The sequence below is a fragment of the Pagrus pagrus genome (genome assembly GCF_965226575.1).
Source record: "Pagrus pagrus genome assembly, chromosome: 21".
NCBI lineage: Eukaryota > Metazoa > Chordata > Actinopteri > Spariformes > Sparidae > Pagrus > Pagrus pagrus.
Genome location: NC_140208.1, coordinates 14,313,528 through 14,334,279, shown reverse-complemented (window position 1 = coordinate 14,334,279; position 20,752 = coordinate 14,313,528). Strand labels below are relative to the sequence as shown.

Here is a 20,752-nt window from a genome sequence, read left to right as displayed (position 1 = left end):
CCCCTGGTTGCAAGAAGAAGTTCGATTGTATGGAAGCTTATGAAAAAAAGGCTGGATGTAGACTGTTGGTTAGACCAGATGTGGACTGCATGTTACTGTTTTCAAAATTCCCGCCGCTACAGGAAACAACAACAGCGACCTTTAAACTAGCATCTTGGTCGCTGGTCGCTAACAGAATGTACCTAAACAAGCTAGCAACTGTTATCCTTTCTTTTGCAAGAATTTAGCCATAAATACGGTAACTTCTGTCTCCAAAAAACCAAGATGGTGAACAAAAAAGTCCACAAACCAATAACTGATGTCGCCTGTGGGTTTATCCATGGTCCTCACCTTCACCCATTCATCCCCTCTCCCTCCCTCCAGGCGTTCGGACACGGCCGACAGCCACCTCCTGGACCTGTGCATCATGGTGTTTCGCGCCTCATTTGGCAGCGGCAACAAGCTGACTCTGGGCCGCTTGTTGGCGCACAGCAAGCGAGCAGTGAAGAAGTTTGTCGGCTGCGATGTGATGCTGGAGCCGGGGGAGTACGCGGTCGTCTGCTGCGCCTTCAACCACTGGCAGATGAATGTCAGCAGCACGGGAGGTCCACCCACGCCCAGTAGGTGTTCAGACATGATGTATATTTAATCACCATTACCATGCGTTCAAAAATGCTGGAGCATATTCTCAAGCATATGGTGGTCTCCTTCTCAGTCTCCAGCCCCACCAGTGGAGCGGCGAGGCGGCCCAGCCAGGACTTCCCCGGCTACATCCTCGCCATCTATAGCTCCAGGCAGGTGATGGTGGAGCAGGTGGAGGCGACCGCCACCACGCTAGCTGACGCCATTATTCTCCTCACAGAAAACAAAGGGGAAAGACACGAGGTGAGAGACGCGCTCTGTTCAGAAGAACGAATAAGGATATCAGTTATTGTCTCATACACACACACACACACACACACACACACACACACACACAGTTTGTTCATCTTTGAATATAATATATGTGCTTGTGAAGCCAGAGAACGCTTGCACCTCGGTAAGCCACTTTTGAGATAACGCTTTAGATTTCCTCTGCAGAGTCCCGAATCCCATTCTGCCTTAACACATGCAAGTGCGTGCACATTATCTCTCCTCCACACACACAGACACACACACACACACACACACACACACACACACAGCCACTCACACCCGTGGACACAAATTATTCTGGCTCCCATGAACTGCGCTTTCCTGAAAAGTGCTGTCACAGTGGCTGGTATTTCAGAGGATGACAGAGCTTTTTAAACACTCGAGATCATCTTTGTTAAGTCGTTCAGCTCAACAGGAATTCACCGCTCGAGCTAGATGGGGCCAAGTGCTCTCTCTGGAGTGCACACACAAAACGCTAGTGTCTTAACAATGTAGGTAAAAAAAGATTGTTTTTGAGCGGGGGTGTTAATAAATAATTATAGCAGGCTGGAGTTTTGTATTCCGAGCACATGACAGATATTTTTTAGTTACAGTGGGATTACTGGATGCTGTAACTGTGTCACTGGATGTGAAATGACAGCAGCTAAAGCAGTTTAGCTACACTGGCATTCACTTTATTACAAGCTGAAGAGAGAGATCAGCAAACAGTCATCTCACCTCCGGAGAGAGCTGTTACTGTGAATGCAGAATGCCGTCTTAAAAGCATTTTAACACTATAGAGAAATACTGCGGCTGGTGATGTCAGTATAGCTACATTATAATCTGATGTTAGTTTTCTTAACAGTCTCTCTGCAGATAGTAGCCCCAGCAGACCAGAATGCAGCGCAGCCACAAGGTTCATTGTATGCAGGAAAACTTATTTAGCCTTTTATGCTATCAGATATCTCTCTCTACACTTGTACCACCCTCGGGCATATATGTGGGTATATGAGCTTTGTTTATTGAATACAAATTGGATTCGGCACAAATTTTATACACGCAAACACAAATCCTTCCTTCTGCACCACAGCCAGCTTTCAGCTACTTCCAGTCGCCCTTTAAATTAAGGTCCTTGTAACAACATAACCTGAATAACCTTAACATTAATGAGGCATTGTTCTCAGTGCGGTGGTAATAAGTGCATTTTTATGTTTAATAAATTATGCATTAATCTTCATTTATGGTTCAATATGCAGGAATCGGCCACCTGTTGATTTCATACTGTACTCCCAACAAATAGGGGCAGCATATCACCAGAGACACCGCTAACTGCTGCTTACTGTATTCTGTTTATACATCAATGGCATGTAGCTCGTGTTAGCTTGTTAGCTCAGTTAGCCGTGCAGCTAGCCAAACTACCAGGAGAGTGTTAGCACAGGAGCTTTGAACTGCTGGAAGAAAGAGGTTTTGAGGCCCAGGGCTAGCTGGTTAGCATGCTAACTGCAACACAATACATAGATGTCTTTGAAATAACGCCAAACGATGATTTTAGTTATTTTTTGAATGTTTTAAACTCAAATTGTTATATTTTTGTATAATAATTATGATTAAATGTTTTTATTATAATTATTTTAATGACATTCTTTAGCCGTCTATGACTGGTAACACATTTCTTACAAGTGCTTATTATTGTCTTATAATGTAATAATAAACATGTTTATTAAGTGAAATGACACTATAATTTATATAGCATTGGATTTGGTCGTAGGAATTGTAAACTGATCATGTCCGTTCCTGTTCTCTCAGGGCCGCGAGGGCATGACCTGCTACTACCTGACCCACGGCTGGGCGGGGCTCATCGTGGTGGTCGAGAACCGCCACCCCAAATACTACCTCCATGTCTCCTGCGACTGCACTGACAGCTTCAATGTGGTGTCCACGCGCGGCAGCCTCAAGACCATCGACAGCGTCCCGCCTCTGCACAGGTGCGTAGCCTACATTCCCTTTCTCTTCCTCACATACACACAACTCTGAAGGTCTGTTTTCATCAAGCTGTGTTTTTCTTTGAAGGAAGCAAACCTGAATACATAACAGGTGAAGAGATTAGCTGCTCTGGGAACATTTGGTACAGGTGCAGCAAACATCCACCCATTTAGGCGATTATATATCTGTACACACTTATATAAACTCTGTGATCCCAGAGGATTAGCACTCTGTATTTCTTATTAATCTGTTCGAGGCTGGTCTCCGCACAATTAGAGGTGCCTTTGTTTTCTGTTGGTCCCCATTTTTCTCTGCCCATTAAAGCTTTAAAAACCTGAAAATATCTGCAGCACAGTGGAACTGTTCACATTTCATTAGGTCTTAATCTAGGTTCTTTGCACATCTACTGTGTGAATGTTTCAGTCGGGTTACAGCACACATTAATGTGAATTTAGTACCATATCCTCTTGAAGTTATGTCCCGCGTAACGGGACACTAAAAAGTCACCATGCATGAATGCCATCTATTTAAATGTCTTTTTCTCCGATCTAACAAGAACGTTACGTCAGTTCACTAGATTAAAACACTCACTGCTGCAGTATCACACTCTTATTTTTTTTCTCTGATGTTCTAACTCACATACTGTTACACAATCAGTTCACTGGCAAAAGCATTTAGCAGCTACAGCAGGTAATCGCATTCAGCACAAGATATAATTCTCACTGTAGAGTACTCAGACATCCTTAAAGACGATGGAAGTGTGAATAACAGCCGCAGGAAGCCGGTTTTTACCTTTCTCATTTCCTGTCACAGTATTTCCTCCTCTTGTCCTCAAAATAGAGTCAGAGAAACAAGCTACTCCAGAGTGCTGATTAATCAACTCATCTTCCTCCTATTCTGGTTTTAACTTTGCTGACTAACTAATAAACAGTTCCAACACCAGTGGCAAACTGAGGAAAGGCCAGAAGAATACATTTTGTTTGATGCAGAGACTTTGAAGTTTCTCTCATCCGGTTTAATAGTTTATGGCAGGCTTCCCTTATGAGATTTATTAATATAAAAAAAAATTAATAGTTGTATCAAAAAGTTTTGAACTGACTCACATGTATTTTAATTAAACTGAATGTGGAATGGGGCAAAAATGTTGATGTCGTCGAGTCCACCAGCTGTCAACCAGTCAGCCTATATTTGTGTAGCGCTTTTCAAAAAAACAAAATGTCACACAATGAATAAAGCAATACCCCAGGAAGCACTGAACCGAGAACGGACTATCATGAGCAAACTATAGAGAGAATACACTGCCAGTAATAGAATACAAGAATAAAATGCCTGAATAAAACACTATCAAAAATAGAATAAATCAATAAAAAGCTCTCATGAATAAAATGCATGAACAAGTAGATGAAGTCTGATTAACAGTCAGATTTAATAGGCAGGCTTTGAGATTTCTGTTTTTGTTTAGTTTTTATTCAGCAGCTCTTTATTTGAAATGTGAGACTGGCTGCAATTTTTCAGAACAATGGTTATTATTATTGCATTACAATGTAATTACTGATTACTGAAGATTTTCCAAAGATACTATTAATTAGGATTCCTTTTTTCAGCCCCTCTTCTCTTACTTCAGTACATTATACACAACGCAGCATAAAAAAAATACTGTATTTGTGTTCTCTGTCCACCCCTGCAGGCAGGTGCTGGTGGTGCTTTCCCAGCTGGAAGGAAACGCCGGCTTCTCCATCACCCACCGCCTGGCTCACCGCAAGGCAGCACAGGCCTCCCTCGGAGACTGGACGCCCACCAAGGCCACCCACAGCCCCCAGCTCACCCCGGACATTGACGGCCTGCACCGGCCCCGGCCGCTATGACCACCGCCCACTAACTCACACATGCAGACTGTAGTCTAATGAACTGTCAGACCACTGGAAAAACCAGGCAAGGGAGGGCGAGTGGTGTGTGTATTAGCTTGTCTTTTGTTGGATGAACACACACCTGAATGTAAAGCATAAACGGGCAGCGTTTACAGTCTGAGCTCCATTAATGCTGAAGTTTTCATCCGGCGAGTGCTCTCTCTCTCTCCCTTGCCAAGTGGATGTGCCATGTCAGGATGAAATGAGGGATGCGGGCCACACGGGGTGACCGGGACTTACTCACAAAACAATTTTTCACCCAGCTGGATCCAGTTCCAGACGACTTAAAAATCTGGACTTTTAGTTTTTTTTTTTTTGGTACAAGCGCTGTCACCCCTGAGTTTCCTTGAGACGACCCGTGAAGTCAGGGTGGAGTGCCGTAACTACTGAGCCATTCGCCGGCCCACAACCTATGAGCCAATCACACGCAGCAACCGGACACTTACCCCCTGTGTCGTCCGCGAGGACAGCTCACAAAGCAGGAGACGTCAGGGGTGGAGTTGATCTCACACAGCCCTCAGTATGGTACTTAATGAGCCAAACATGTAGTTTTACTCACACGTTTCTTTTTTTTTTTTTTTTTTTTAATTTGAGGACACACACCGGTCTTACTCATTTTACACACGACCCTCGTTGCCGTCTTGTCCATATTTGTGTTTTTGAGGTCGTAGGAAAAGCCATCATTCATACACAGTACTGTCTGTCCCCACTCCATCATCACTGCAGTGCTGTCTAGCGCTCTCTCTAGCTCAGGACCAAACCCATGATTTGTACAGTGAGCTCGTGTGTGTGGCAGGTGTCGCTGGAAAAGCATCTTTCTGTCTCTGTGTTGTTCGTCCCCGACACATAATAGATTCCCCGCCCTCATGTTTTGATAGACTAACATACAATTTTCGCTTTTTTTTCTTACTTTAATTTTCACTCAGCCTCAGTTTGGGGTCTAAACGCTGGAGGCGAGTCATTACATGACCGGCTTTGTAGTTTTCCCCTCAGGCACGCTGGCTTTTCTCACGCAGTTTATATCTTAACACATAAATTCACACTTTGGGAGCAGCTCGGCCCTCTAGACATTACATAAGGTGATTTAATGCTGTGTCTTGCACTCAAAAATTTGTGTTTGATCTTTTATTTTTTTTTTTGGTACTGAAGGTCAGTGAGTATTTGTCTATTTTCCGCACGTCAACAGTTTGCCAGTGTGTTGATTTACACTTGAGCGTACCCCGGGAGTGCTAGAGGAGCTAGTGGCTGTTTGAACAGTCGGTTTGCCATAGGGGAGCTCTTAAGAGGAGCTGCCTGAGTTTACTTTGGGAGGTCGGGGACCATTTTTGTTTGCTCGGGTGCAGCGCGAGCATCTGGGCCATCCCTCCCACTAGAGTACACCGACAGCACATTAGCGACAGCACAGTGTCCTCGTGTAATAACAAATTACCGTTTTGTCAGACTGCACGCACACATAACAAGAGAGAGAAAGGGGCCTCTGGGACACGCTGTGACACAGAAAATAGTCGAGTTCTTCGCAGTTTGGGCTGCGCTGGGTTGCCTACAGCTGTTTTTACGTAGGTGCTCTTTCAGGGCCCCACCCGCTTCCGATCTCTCCCGTGTCAAAGCCATTACGCCTGTTTCGTTAAGGATGTTTGGGTCCTCGACCATGGCAGCATAGATGTTTTATCAGAGAGAGGGGCAAGTGTAACGCGGTACTACAGTTACAGGAAGCAGTGGGAGATTGTTTGTCGAGTCAAAGTTGATGTCTTACTTTTATGTGGTGAAAAGGGGAAAAACTTGAAAGCTGATGAGCAAAATGCCAGGATAAAAGTCCAAACATTAAAGATTCAGTTGAGGACTCATTGAGCTCAGCGACTTTGAGTTAAACAAGCGCTGAATCTCACGAGCATCGTCCCTTCTTGCGTTGGCATTGTCAGCGCTGATGGTAAATGGCAGCAGCGTGTCCCGAATGCTTGCGGCGAATGCTTGCAGTCTTACTTCCTCCACCAGCTCTGGTGGGCTGTCCTTCACGACGAGAAAAACTACTACGGCAGCGTAAACGTTTCCGCGATGAAACCTGAAGTAACTGTAAATACGCTCTCCAAAGAAACCTAATGACCACTTTTTCGGATGTCTGTCTGCCCTGTGTGAGTGAGTGCGTGCTCGCAGCCAAAGCAGCTGTGAAGTGTGTAATTTATTTGTTGTTAGAAGTGATTTGCAGGCCTGTTGTCTGATGAATATATTAATACTGAACTGATGAATGACAGATAAAGGAATGTGATGATTTACGGCTTTACTTGGAGCCCGGAGGGATTAGCTTGACGAGAACTGAACCTGCACTGAAACACCTGCAATGACGAGGCACCTCAAAATTCAGTGTCACCGCTGGATCACTTTACATTTACATGAGATTTTTTTTTTTGTTTTATACTATGTTTGGGTTTTCTTTTTTTGTCATAATTGTCATTCTTGGCTCTGTGCTGGTGTCCTATGAACCTACTCCTCTTCTGTGAAGTTGTGGTGGTGACTCTTCTGCGCGTCACAGGCGCCCCCTGCTGTCGAAAGAGAAAAGCTGGTCGTTCACAGACCTCCAGCAGACAAAAAACGCCTTTTCTCTCCTCTCCTTTGTCTGGTTCCCTCCTTGTAAATTGTACAGACTTGCAATCTTAAGCCACACAAAAGATAACAAAAAAAAATGAGGAAAAAAAATGAACTGACCCTTTTAAACTTGTAAAGAAAAAATGAAAGTATGATAGTAGAAACAAAAAAATTAAACCTAATGCTGAAAAAAATGGAACTCTGATGAATGTGATATATATTTTATTGATCTTTTCTGGGGGGGGATATGAGTATATGTGTACAAACATATGTATGTTTAATTTTCAATCTCAGGTTCCGATGGACCAAATAAATTTTTTTAAATTAAAACGCAGCATTTGTCATTACTGCAAACTAAGGATGGGCCGATACTGATGCTTTTCTTTGTTTGTTTTCTGCGTTCGTTGTCATTTATTTCTTCTTTTGTGTGTTCTGGTGACCAAAAACTAGGTCACGTGTTTAAAGGGACGTTGGGACGGCTTCAGTCGTGTTTGTGGCCACAAAAAAGGGCGTTTTCAAGGAGCCATCGTGACATTTCCAGCTGTGTTTGTGGGTGCCGAGCAAAAAGCACAGCATTGTTTCAACAAACAGTTGAAAATTGGTTTGCGGCAAATAAAGTTTCATCATATCCTTGGTTTACAGACGTACTTTGCCAACCTCCACTCTGGTGACTGGGTTGCAGCAGCAGTGCCGGGCCTGTCGCTCCATGTGCCAGTAGCTCATGAATGTGTCGCTGCGAAGTGGAAAAACACAGTGTGATGAAAGGATAATGTATCTACATATCCAAGATGTTTTTTCACTTACACATACACTTGTTTACTGCTCTGGTATTGATTCCAAAAATCCACTTTCCGATGTGTTTGTTATCATCGATCCCTCGCTGCTCTTCATTTCCCAGCCTGTGAAGTGCCTCCTCTCATCTCTGAACCCCCTCGTCCCGGCAGACTCGGTGTGTTTTTGCAGAATGTATCTCTCTGGTACCTCAAAGTTGTGTTTCTGTGCTGTGTTGGTGTACCCACTCCCTGTTGGAGTCTCCACCTCTTCTCCCAGACCTCCCCCCCTACTTTCACTCTTCACCCCACCCTTCTTTTTCTAAAAATGTCCTCTCTTCCTCGGCCCCCATCTTCCTCCACCCCAACCCTCTTACTCCCACAGTCCCACTCAGTTGTCTCCCCTAACCTCCTCGGTGGTCAGTCTTGCTGACCCCAGCAGAGTCGAGGCGCAACAGCGTGGTGACAGCTGTCACGAGGAGCTGCCAATCACTTTCTTCTATCCTGCAACCAAGAAACAAAGGCTCTTCGTTCATCTGGATCCAAAGGTATGACGACTCAAATGTCTGTCCGTGTCTTGAAATGATCCGAGCCGCCTTCGTTATAGTCCGTGCATGGCAGGACAAGGTGAAAATGTGATAATGCTGTGGCCAGATAGTGAGTGATAGGACACTGCATGCTTAAAACTTCACAGTGTCACGGTCAGATATGCGAGGAGAGAAAAGCAGAAGACCTGCCCTCTCGTGGGAAATCTGTTCATTTCAAACCCCTTTCCTCCCTGCTGCTGTGTAGATATGAAGGAACTAATTAGATATAGGCCTTTCAATTTTGTCTGCACATGATAAGGCTAAATAAAACATTCCCCAGCAACGCTTAGTATGAAATTGAAAAGATACTGAGTTCCTTGAAGTAGAGGAAAAGTTGTTTTCATGTCAGACTGGAATGAACAGCATCGTGGGCATAAAAGAGTGTCTCACCGCCGTAAAGAATTTATTGCCGGGGGTTTTATTGCTGCAAGCTGCATGGACTTTTCAAGGCCAGGTTAAGTCGTGTTGTACTTTAGAGACAATCAGCAGGAAATGTAGATTTCAGGCACTCATTGTAGGCATTGTAGCATACTTCAGACACACATGATCTTATTTTAAATTTGTATTGACTTTTTGAAAAGTACATGGAAGTATGAAATTTGTACTCGAATGTGTCACACTCACTGATTATTCTTGAAAAAAGATTTTCTTCATGTGAGCCCAAAAAATGTCTGATTCCAGTGAAAAAGAATACATTCCTGCACAAACATTACATCTCTGCATAGATAGATTTATTAAAGAAGACATATTATGCTAATTTTCAGCTTCATACTTTCATTTTATGTTACTTCTAGAATAGCTTTACATGCTTTAATGCTCAAAAAATCAGTTTTCTCATACTGTCCAGTGCTGCAGCTCTGTGTTCCCCCTCTGTCTGAAACACGCTGTTTTAGCTCCTGTCTCTTTAAGCCCCGCCCTCATGAATACCCAGCCTGCTCTGATTAGTCAGCTCACACACGCCTGAGCCAGCGCCGCTAACAACAACAGAGCAGCAGTGGTAAATCTATTCTTACATGCCAAACTAGCCGCTAGGCAAAAAATATGCAAATATGTGGTACTACTGACGATGCGTTTGAGGAGCAGTGTTTTCCGTCAGAGAGAGGAGCTTCCGTTGTTGCAGACTTGGGGCTTTTTCACTTTCAGGATCTTTGACACGCACAACAGATCTCATCTCATCTTCCATGTTGCATTTTAACCAGCTGAGCTGAGGATGCAGTCTCAACTACTGCAACCTTTAAAATGTCTGAAGATAATTCTGGAAGCTGCGATCAAACGCACGATAACAACAGAAAGGAGCCCAGAGGAGACGTTCCTGATTTCAAACAGCTGATTTATGGATGGAAGTCTGCAATAAAATCTAAAGAAAGACCGAGGCATGTGAGTCGCTGGTGTGTGTGGCGCCACCACCAGATGATCACATTCCCCCCCCAATGTGAGGCTACATAAATAAATCATGTGACATGCAAGTGTCCACAAGGCCTCATGCAGAGACACGGTGACGCAGCCCTAAGAACATGCCTAATGAATCCTCCGCTTGTCGGAGATATGTGCCGATCGTCCTTGCCATGAGAGTTTCTGTCATCGGAGTGTGTGTGCTACTCACATCCCACTGACTGTGCTTTAAATCAGTCAGTAAGCATATGGCGCACGGAGATAGACTAACGGATATGGACAGTGAAATAAGATCCAGGTGCAGTTTAAGTGACAGATTCTTGAGTTTAGCGGCTTATCACAGCGATACGCCACCTTTCTCTCTAATGTGCCCCCGCGGCCCTGCCACATGTCAGATGAGTTTACCCCTTCACTGACACCACCCGTCATGTTCACGTGTGCTCATCGGGGTTGATTTCAAAATGGATGTCGTAACTGTGTCGCACAGCTGATCTGTGAATGCTTCAGGTTCAGTGCGGTCAAGTTTGCATTCAGTCTACCAGTCGGACAGCCATTTATCCAACTGTTTCTGATACTTTCTGCAGTCTATTTCAAATATTTAACCATTATATTTATTTACCTGAACAATTTATCCATGAACCTACTTTTATTTTTTCATTTTAAACTTTTCGTTAACTGTTTGTCCATTACTTGTAGATATTGTCAACCATTTATTAATTACTTTCAGCTATCTATTTAACCATTCAAGCATAAATGGTTTAAGCAAGTAGCCTAAGTAGATAATTAGCCAACGTTACCATTGAGTCGTTGCGTTTAGCTAACGTTTCAACTGTTTCTGATACTTTCAGCTTTTCAGCATTTAAAACTTTTAGCTATTTTTCAACTGTTTGTCCACTACTTTGAGACAATGTAATTTCTACTAATCATTTATAAATTGTATAACTATAAATAAAGTATGAAGACAATTAGTTAGCTAACGTTAGCATTTAGTTGTGAAGTTTAGCTAACTTTCCAACTGTTTCTGATACTTTTAGCTAGCCTGTTAATCCATCACTTTGAGATAACAATGTTAACCATTTACTAATTACTTTTAGCAAACTATTTGACCATTTAATCATTGCTTTTCAAAGTGATGGATAAATGGTTGGAATACAGTAAGTGGATAGCCTAATTAGCTGTCATTTAAGCCAGTTTTAGCTAACTTTTTCAACCATTTCCCCTGTTATCTATCGACTTCACTGCTTGCTTGCGAGCTATGTATCACTCAAACATTGAGTGATAGATGTTCAGTACAGTCTAATATAACATTGAAGGTTCATGGTAATGCTTCACTCCTCTCTTAGTGGAAACTGAAGGCCACATCATGGCATCCCAGATCCCGGCGCTCCCACAGTCCTATGCTCCAGGGACCGGCAGTGTCTTCTCTGACCAATCTGGCTTTTACTCTCTGGACACCAATGTTCCCGGGCTCTCGAAGGTGATTCTCAACAAGCTCAACATGAAGGACTACGGAGAATACAGGTACAAACTGCTGATACTCACTTTGTTTACAACTTCCTCTTTAAATGACTTTAGTGTCTCAAATTCTGGCCAAATTCTCAGACTTGAATCGTGCTTACCAAACGTGTCTGATTTCCACAAGGGCTGCTCTTGAGGGAAAGGCAAAAGGAATCTCGTTCCGCAACTACAAGGAGTTGTTCCAGAAGATGGAGGAGACCTTCAAGTTCTGCACCGGCTGCAACAAACTCCCAGAGCATCTCGCCGAGGGACAGGCCCTGAAGCGCTGTGTGAAGTGAGTACAAAGCCACAACTGAAGGATGGTGCTCCACACTGCGGAGACGTGTTGATGTATGGCTCATAATAAATAATTTTGCAAGATCCAGGCGTTGACTGTTATTAAGGCGGCAGAAACATACACCACTCTCTGCTCAGCCCTATTATCACCCTGTCAGGCTGTTGTTTTGACATTGTTGTGCAATTGTTGTCATGTGTGAAGCATTACCAGTTGCCGTTGTATCAGCAGCAGAATGAAAGGCCACCAAGGTGTGGACAGCTCTGCAGAGGTGGACAGCGGCCAGTGGCAAATATAGCTGCGTCCCTTGACCGTGATTCATCTCTCTGCAACTCGGCAGCTTATTAGGAGCAGCTTAATGCGATTCCTAAAGTCACAACATCACAGTGTGTTTCAAGTGGTGTGTTAAGAATAAGGCGCATACGATTCGCTGTCTTTGCGAGCGCCTTCGTTGTTTCTGTGCCTCATTTTTCGTCTGACTCTGCTTCTGTTACCGCCGTCTTTCTGTCTCACACACACACACACACACACACACACACTGTCTTGCATGTTCAAATTCCCAGCTGTGTCTGCCTCTCTCAGAAAAAAGTTCCCGTCAGCAGACGTTGAGGCAGAAAAGACAGAACTGCTGACAAGTAAATGCCTGAAGAACTTTGACATCTGAGAACAACCACAGATAGTCCAACAGTATCTGCTTGTGACTTCTCGCCACCGTTTTAATTTCATTTAGTTGCACTTAAGGCTGGGGTATCTCTGCGGAAGTGCTTTTATACATTACCGTTCAAGGGCACCTGTGTTTTCTCACCTTGTTTTGCCTCTCTTGTCCACTTCAAAGCCCATTTTGAAGGATTAGTATGCCCAGAGTGTGTTATGACAGAACACGCCGGCTGATAAATGATTTTATGGAAATGTGGGTGCCTCTTAGGCTGCACATGATTGCAAAGTAAAGTAATACAGTCTCCCAAGGCACCAACTGGCACTGGCTCTGAGACATCTAATCCAACACGTTACCTCACCACCTTAACAGTGGGACAATGCAAAAGCCCACTTCAATAAGAGGTTGAATTCCAGCTACTGCATGCCGTGGCTGTTTTTGCCAGGTGTTTTCTAAAACAGGACAGAATTAATCTTCATGAGCCTGAATGAGACGATCAAATACAAAGATGGCTTCTGCATGGATGTAAGATGCTATTAGTGTCCTGGCAAAAGACATTCCCGCTCTACCAATAAATTTGTATCGGTGATGACAGAGGCATAGCAATGCTTTGAGCTGATGCTAACGTTAGCGTGTTAACATGCTTTACACAGATTATGGTATATACCCTAAATGGATGGATATGACTTTGATACAGATCCTGACAATGCTAGCATGTTTATTTTTAGCAGCTGTAATGTTTACCATGTTCACCATTAGCGTGCTAGCATGCTAACATGCTCAAGATAGATTATAACATATACTGAAAAATGAGTATGACGCTCACACTGACAATGCAAGCATGTTGCATTTAGCGCTTATAGTTTTTGCCATATAATATATCTTGTCATGCTAACATGCTCATCATAGGTCATGATATATACTGTATATGGATAGATATATCTATGATGCTAACACTGAAAATGCTGATTAAATGTGGATTATTAGCAGCTCTAATAGTTACCATGTTCTGCATTAGCGTGCTAGCATGCTAACATGCTCAACATAGATTATGGTGTAGCCTATACTGTATAGAGATAGATATACTGTATATACAGTACTGTAGCTGGATATAGATATACATCTGTGATGCACACACCGACCATGCTAGCACGCTGACTTTTAGCAAACAATGTTTACCATGTTCAATAGACTGGCTTAGCATGTTAGCATGTTAACATGCTCAACATAGGTTATGATACTGTACATACTGTATATCCGTGGTGCTCTATGCTTGCATGGTGATGTCCAGCAGCTGTATGATGTTTACGATGTTCAATGTCGTAGTTTAACGTGTTAGCATGCTAACATTTGCTAATTAGCACTGAACAAAAAAGGGTTATTTTACCCAGTAGCCTACCAATGGGGTAAAGTTAACAGAGTAGTGCATCAGTGCTATACTGTATTTTTCAGTGTTTTAGAGGGTCTATAGTTGAGGATGATGTGAGTGTCTTTACTTTTCCTGGTGTGTAAAGAATTAAGATATTGGTTCAACTTCTTTAATCTTATGCCTTGCATAGTTTCTCTCCGTTTCATTCCTCTGCATTGCTTTTCTCCCCATCTTTCCGTCACAGATGCTTGAATGTGTACTACTGCACCAAAGACTGTCAGAAAAAGGACTGGCCTCAGCATAAAAAGTCCTGCAAGAAGCTGCGTCTGGTGGCTATCGACAGACTAGTGGAGTGGCTGATGTTCACTGGTGAGAAAGGAAATAGGCGGTGCAGCTGAAATTAAAACGCTTTAATGGCTGTTTGGGTTCACAAAACGGAGAAATCACAGTAATGAGATGGCATATTTTAAAGCTGAGCAGCAGAAATTAAAACGCCCGAGAGACAAAAAAAGTCACAGAGCAGTAATGGTGTCTTTTTTGAAATTTTGATTAAAGTTTCTCAGCCTTTGTAAACTCGCCGGGCAGAACAACACTAATCTGTGTCACCAGTTTTCTGTCGTAGAAATCCATCATGAATATTCCTCACTTCCCACAGGAGACCTCCCATTCCCCGTTGAGAAGTGGTCCAAGTCAGCTGCTGAGGTGAAGAACTGGGACGACTGGCTTCCCATGCAGGGGGACCTCACTCCACGTCTGGATGCCATCTTGTCCGGGGCCAACATGACGACCCTTTGGAAGAACGTCAGCAGGCCGAGGCCGGATGACTCCGACCTTCATGAATCTTTATGGCGGATTCAGAGCGAGTTCCTGTCTCGAGTTCTCACAGTCGGGCAGGGCGTGCAACACTTCGCCCTCGACCCCTACGCTAAGCCGCTCACTATCCACATAGCAGGGGCATCCCACAATGAAACCATGGGAGCCAGACTGACCGACTATGACGAGCTGAACAACATGTTCCCCGGACACCAGGGTATCGAGATAGTCATGGTGGGACCGGAGGTGGTGGACGGCCCCATCGTGAGGCCTCCTATGAGGGCGTTCGGGCCCAAGAAGAACGTCTACATCAGCGCCTACAAGGGCCTGTACCACCAGTTCTGGGAAGATGTGGTGGAGAAAGAAGGAGGAGCCAAACCAGATTTGGTGGTTGGTTTTCATCCTGGTATGTACATACATCATCCTGCCGAACGTGAACAAACAAACGTAAAAGACGTGACTGCACTAAAATCTTCGGGACAGGTCTAGCTTTTCCCCTCAAAGTGCCTTTAACTCAACCAGTAATGATGACTGCATCTATAAATAGAAAGTGCTCAGCTTAAGTGGTCAGCTGTCTCAGAGAACCAGTGGCTTGTCTCCCTTTATGCTTGTTGGACAATCACCTCTTTCAGAGAACAGAGTGAGCAGGAGACGTATAACTCACTGGATCTGGCCTATTCATTAGCGCCGGGCTTTTATTGGGGATTTGGGTGATTAATGGGAGCAGCTGGGAGAGAGTTTGGCTTCTGATCGCTGGACTCAGCATAATGTCAGTAAGCTGCCCTTTGGAAAGTCTCAGCTCTTCCCGGTTTCACTCTGACAAACATCGCAGGCCGCAGTTGTGTGCAAAACCACTTATTTAGAACAATCTCACCGTGCCTGTCCCCTTTATCAGTCTAAGGACGTACAATGCTCTGACCTAATGGATCATTTCAACGGACTGAAAGTCTCGACATCTGCCCCTTTGTCCAGTGGCGGACTTGGGATGTTTGAAGTGCGGGGGGCGAATAAATTCAAAGGGCACTACATGTATGCAAGGGTGCAGAAAGTTGTGAAGAGAGGCCTCTTCACCACGTTCTGTCCACCGCAGAGGGCACTTTATAACGTTAATCTATCATAGGAGCATCCAAGAGTGAAACAATGCATTTGTCCACTCTCACTGACAACCACCTCATTAAAGTGGCAATGTATCCCCGCACCCACTAAGCTCTCGCGCTGAATCAGTTCTCCGACCCTTTGACCCGCAAAGCAGCAGTAAAGCCCCCGACCCAACCTCATCTATAACCCTCAGCTCGGTTATCACTGCAGGCTCCACTGGAGCTAAATATACAGGAATCAGTCATCCTGCAAGTAAACTGCCTGAGTGCCTGGCTGCGTTTCATGCCGCAAAGCTGGCAGAGCGCTGCATTATGACACTGTCTAGTGATACAGAAGCAGGCGGCATGACAAAAGGAGTAAAAAAGGAAGGTGTGTGTGTGTGAAAGTCACAAAGACAACGAGAACGAGAGAGGGAAACGCTGCTAGGAGCGTGAAAAACAGACACTGGCCTCGGAGAATAAGGGCAGCCGTCAGTTCTCACAAAGGAGAACGGATGTTATTCATACAAGGCGCCTCATAAACACAAACGCAGCATCCGCATTACTTTTTATTATCCTCGAAATACACTGCATTTGCATCGTTCTAAAACCTATTTGTCAGACCAGGAAACAAAGTCTATTAGCATTAACAGCAACTTTATCCACTGTACGGCCCAAATTCACACCGGAGCCAGGCGATTATTACAGTCATTAAGAGTCAGACTATAACGTCTCTTTGTCACCTAATCTCCTCAGGGCCTTGAACACCTAAACGCTTACTCCCTGTTAAATGTTTTATCATGATGAGGAGTGTAACCTCGGGGATGTCGGCGTCATGGCGTGCATTATTCAAATGAAAATCCTCTCTTTCTGCAGTCCTGGAAAAGACAGGCTGCGGATAACATGATACCATCTGCGTGCCAGTATCACAAGCCCAACAATACTCTGTGGCACGCTCCGAGGCCCCCCCGACACACTTACAACCAGCGCACGCACCGTTCAGAACGCACCAAACAGCTGAGGCTTTGATAAATTCATAGCTTACTCTCATATTTCCTAGATGCTGATTAAAATGTCATCTGATTACACGGACGAGCTAATAATGTGGGACTTTTCCGATCAGCGCGGAGGAATTCTGGGTTATGCCGCACTACCGGTTCTGTCTCACTCAAGGACACTTAAGCTGGATGGATCGACAGCGTTTGCGGTGGCGTGAACCTCAGTCATGTGGTTGAAGGTTGAGCTATTCACCACACCACCCTGCTGCTCGGAAAGGAAAAAAAACATACTAATAATACAAAGCAGAGTCAGGGGAAAGTGACATCTGTCAGTTAATATGCTGCAGGATTATGTACCCAAACCAGCCTCTGCAGAGGAATGTTATCAGCTTTCTCTGGTCCAGCTGAGTTTTTCGACGAGGTCGACGTGTTTGGAGGGAGATTAACTTTGTCACATTGACTGATAAGTTGTCAGACTGCTAAACAATGACAGTGACATGTTCAGGAGGAGGGATATTCGACCTAACAAGAGGAAGACGCGGGCAGCTTGAGACTAATCAGGCGTAATCTATTTGATTTTCACCTCTAGAGACTCGTATGGTGGGAAACAGACAGCTCAGTAAGGTTTATCTTCTGTCAGTGTCATTCAGCTGAATTATTCAGGGAGGCATTTATGTTGCAAGAGAGGCCTGTTCAGTGTTTTCAGTCAGCTTCTCGCTATGATTGATGGGACTCTACATGAACGCTCTGTTTTTGCCAAAGTGAGGACAGTTTGGGATACTTCATTCTGTTTTTCTTATTTTCTATGGATTCGACACCTGACGCTGTCATCGGGTCAAAATTGTCCAATTAATGATGAATACCTGCAAAACTATGTACTCATTTTTAGACCCTTGTTTAAAAAATGACAATACATTTCCCTTGTACCTTGACATTCACATCAGCCTCAATCGTACTTTTGTGTTTTCGGGAAATGTTAGCATGCTACATTTATCTAAATTGGTAAAAAAAAAAATTAGGCTCAGTCTCATGAGCATGTTAGTATGCTAACCACAATGGTAAACATGATGAAACTCACATCATGTGAGGATATTAGCATACTAAACTAAAACTGGTATACATGATAAACATTAGGCGAGCTATACCTTATGAGCATTGTAGCATGCTAACGTTAAACTAAAGTGGTAAACTGTACAAGATAAACATATCTTGTGGGCATGTTAGCATGCTACATTCATCTAAATTGGTAAAAAATTAGGCTCAGTCTCATGAGCATGTTAGCATGCTAAACTTTAACCACAATGGTAAACATGGTGAACAATATACCTTGTTTTCATGTTAGCATGCTAAACTTTAACTAAAGAGGTAAACATGATAAACATTATATCTCATGAGCATGTTAGCATGCTAAACTTCTACTGAAATGGTAAACATGATACCTTATGAGCACTGTAGCATGCTAAAGTTAAACTGAAGTGTATACTGTACAAGATAAACACATCTTGTGAAGATCTTACACGTGTGTTTTATGTGTTTTAACACAGGCTTCCACGCTAACCAGGGTCTGGTAGAAGGTTGGCTGCCCACCCTGCTGCTACTCAGAGATTATAACATCCCTTCCCTCTTCACCGTGTACAGGTTAGTCACATTATTGAACCTCTGAATCATACACCTGTCTCACATTTTTATAGTGGTGATAATAACTTTCCTGCCCTTTCAGCAACGGTAAATATTTTAAGATCTTTGTGCTAGAGGGACTCATTAACTTACAATGTATACCATCTGCTTTTCAAAACTCCGGAAAAAAAACAGCATACCCACTGGATATTGAATCCATCCCACCTCCTCCCTCTGTATTGTTGAATATAAAACCCTGCCCTCCTCTGTGGCACAATTATTGCTCACCCTAATATCCTTTCTCCTCACTTACCTGACCTCATCACCACAGTCCCAGTCCAGTCCACACAGTTATCTTTGCCCACGACCCAGATCACACCACTCCTTCCACACTTCACACTCCATCCCTCTGGTGGGCAAATATCAGTTTCTTGTTTGTACAAAGGCCAAGTTGAAGAAGAAGATTTATTTCTTCTGCTGCAGGCACTCTCGGCAAACTCCCCCTGTCGACTCTAACTTGATGATACGGCAAAAGTTATTGATGTTGCTCACTTTCTCATCTCTTGATGCTGTTCCTCCACAGTTTCTCTCAAACTGTTTTCATGTGGGCGGATGTTAAAATAAGTCTTTGAGGCGGTTAACCTCTCATGAGGAAACTAAACTTACTTGATTAATTGATTTTTGTCTCTTTTTGGCTCCACAGCGAAATGGAGCTCAAGTCCTCGCTCCAGATCTTGTTGGAGTTGGAGATACACATCAGGGACAGCGGACCCAATCCGTTCACCTCACAGAAACCAGAGCAGGTCCAGTCCAGGCCCAACAAAACCCCAGTCTACTGCAACTCTCACTACATCTGTCTCCAGGGACTGCTGCCTCGAGAACACTTTGAGGAGCCCGGGCTGGACAATTAAGGAAAAGCCTGTTTTTATTGTGCTCCACTTTCAAAATAGGATTCCCTGAGGTCTTCTGAGGGCTTCCCACAGCCTTTTAGAGATGGATGTTGCTTAGCTGTGCTGCCACTCAGCTTGAATGGATGCAGAAGCCCACACTTCTGTGCTGAACACCGTCCTATAAATTCTGATATTATTAATTAATGAAAAAGATGATAGATGTCTCTCAAAGCTCATTATTGAAGATGATAGCACCACAGGGCGTCAGCGGGGCACAAAGGTTTGCACTGTCGGTGCCCTGAGGTGGCGTGTTTGATTGATATAAAGGCTCGTGAGTGTTCATACGTAATGAGACCAAAATTGGTTCGGTCATCATTTGACGGTTCCCTGTAAATTGCTCTGTGGCTCGATCTATTCCCAAATCTCACAATATACCTGCGTGAAATCAGATCATGGGCATACTAATGTCACAAATGGTCTAAAATTACACCTCAATAAAGGATACGGTGCCTGGATTTCATTCTGTTGCTCATTCGTAGCTGTTGCAGGGCTGTAATGTGGGGAGACTGACGGATTTGGCAGAGTACCGAGAATAAAAGGGCAACATTCAATAACAATAAAAGCGTCTAAAGTAAAATGACTGGAAATAAATGAAATAAATGAATAAATGAAAGCATCTGAAGGCAAAAAAGAAAATTCCAACTACCTACATTTATCTTTTGTGCAAGCATATATCAGCACATGGTGCCGTGCTGAGCAGATGATGAGATAATAGTTATTATGTGCTAAGTGGACGTTCTCCCTAAAAAATTGTGCATTTTCTCTTAACTCCTAACAATAAAATGGCCAAGAAGTCAAGCAGCATTTGTTTGACAGCTGTTTCCAGTTTGTTGATAGCAACAATACAAAGTAATCCAAAGAAACAGTGTGAGCCACGGGTGGAAAAATTGCCTTGAGATAAATCAATGCCTGTCTGACGCAGTCCCAACACAACACAACACAAAACAACAGTATATGCTTCACCTATTCCAGGCCTATTGTAAGAGATTGCATTATACTACGAGTCATGGGCAGATCACAAGATGTTGCCTCCGTAGCAGCTTTAAAAATGCCTTTTTAAAAAAGACTGACATTTCAGATAAAGCTTTGTGGAGACTCGTCCATTCATGAAGAGGAGTGATTCATCCTCTATAGTCAAGTGATGAGGCACATAGAACAATTAGAGAAAATGCTTAAGTAGCTCATTCATATTATTCAGTCTCATCATTACGATCCCCTCGTGGACAATGAATCACTTCTAACTGAATAAAAAAAAAATCATGTCTCAGTCAGAACTGTATGAACCTTAATGAAGGGGGTCAATGTGATAATCCTGCTTTAGAAACCAACTGCTCTCTGTGATGATGGAAAAAAGTGACTCGCCTGTTGGATTAATGTTAAAATGAGTGTC

At 43.6% G+C, this 20,752-nt stretch overlaps 2 protein-coding genes across 2 annotated transcripts in view; both read left to right on the top strand.

The window, feature by feature from the left end:
- The window catches only part of capn15 (calpain 15), a 42,482-nt gene extending 34,934 nt beyond the window's left edge, over window positions 1-7,548 (top strand). Inside the window, exons 9-12 of the mRNA XM_084342856.1 lie at window positions 364-599; window positions 695-864; window positions 2,680-2,858; window positions 4,544-7,548. Coding sequence (XP_084198982.1) covers window positions 364-599; window positions 695-864; window positions 2,680-2,858; window positions 4,544-4,721 — 763 coding nt within the window. The 3' untranslated portion in view covers window positions 4,722-7,548. The remainder of the gene's footprint in view (window positions 1-363; window positions 600-694; window positions 865-2,679; window positions 2,859-4,543) is intronic.
- A 945-nt stretch (window positions 7,549-8,493) lies between these two features.
- Window positions 8,494-20,031, top strand: LOC311250800 (putative protein MSS51 homolog, mitochondrial). The gene is made up of 7 exons (XM_084342857.1): window positions 8,494-8,661; window positions 11,436-11,613; window positions 11,735-11,884; window positions 14,153-14,277; window positions 14,564-15,127; window positions 18,340-18,433; window positions 19,116-20,031. Exons 2-7 carry the CDS (start codon window positions 11,456-11,458, stop codon window positions 19,321-19,323), a joined length of 1,299 nt encoding a protein of 432 aa, XP_084198983.1. The 5' UTR covers window positions 8,494-8,661; window positions 11,436-11,455; the 3' UTR covers window positions 19,324-20,031.
- Window positions 20,032-20,752: the final 721 nt, after the last annotated feature.

What these genes read in the sequence shown, in the direction of transcription:
- LOC311250800 (XM_084342857.1), top strand. Translation starts at nt 11,456, where the DNA reads ATGGCATCCCAGATCCCGGCGCTCCCACAGTCCTATGCTCCAGGGACC. An exon ending in AAGGACTACGGAGAATACAG is followed by an intron (nt 11,614 to 11,734) that starts GTACAAACTGCT and finishes GATTTCCACAAG; the next exon opens with GGCTGCTCTTGAGGGAAAGG. An exon ending in GGTGGTTGGTTTTCATCCTG is followed by an intron (nt 15,128 to 18,339) that starts GTATGTACATAC and finishes GTTTTAACACAG; the next exon opens with GCTTCCACGCTAACCAGGGT.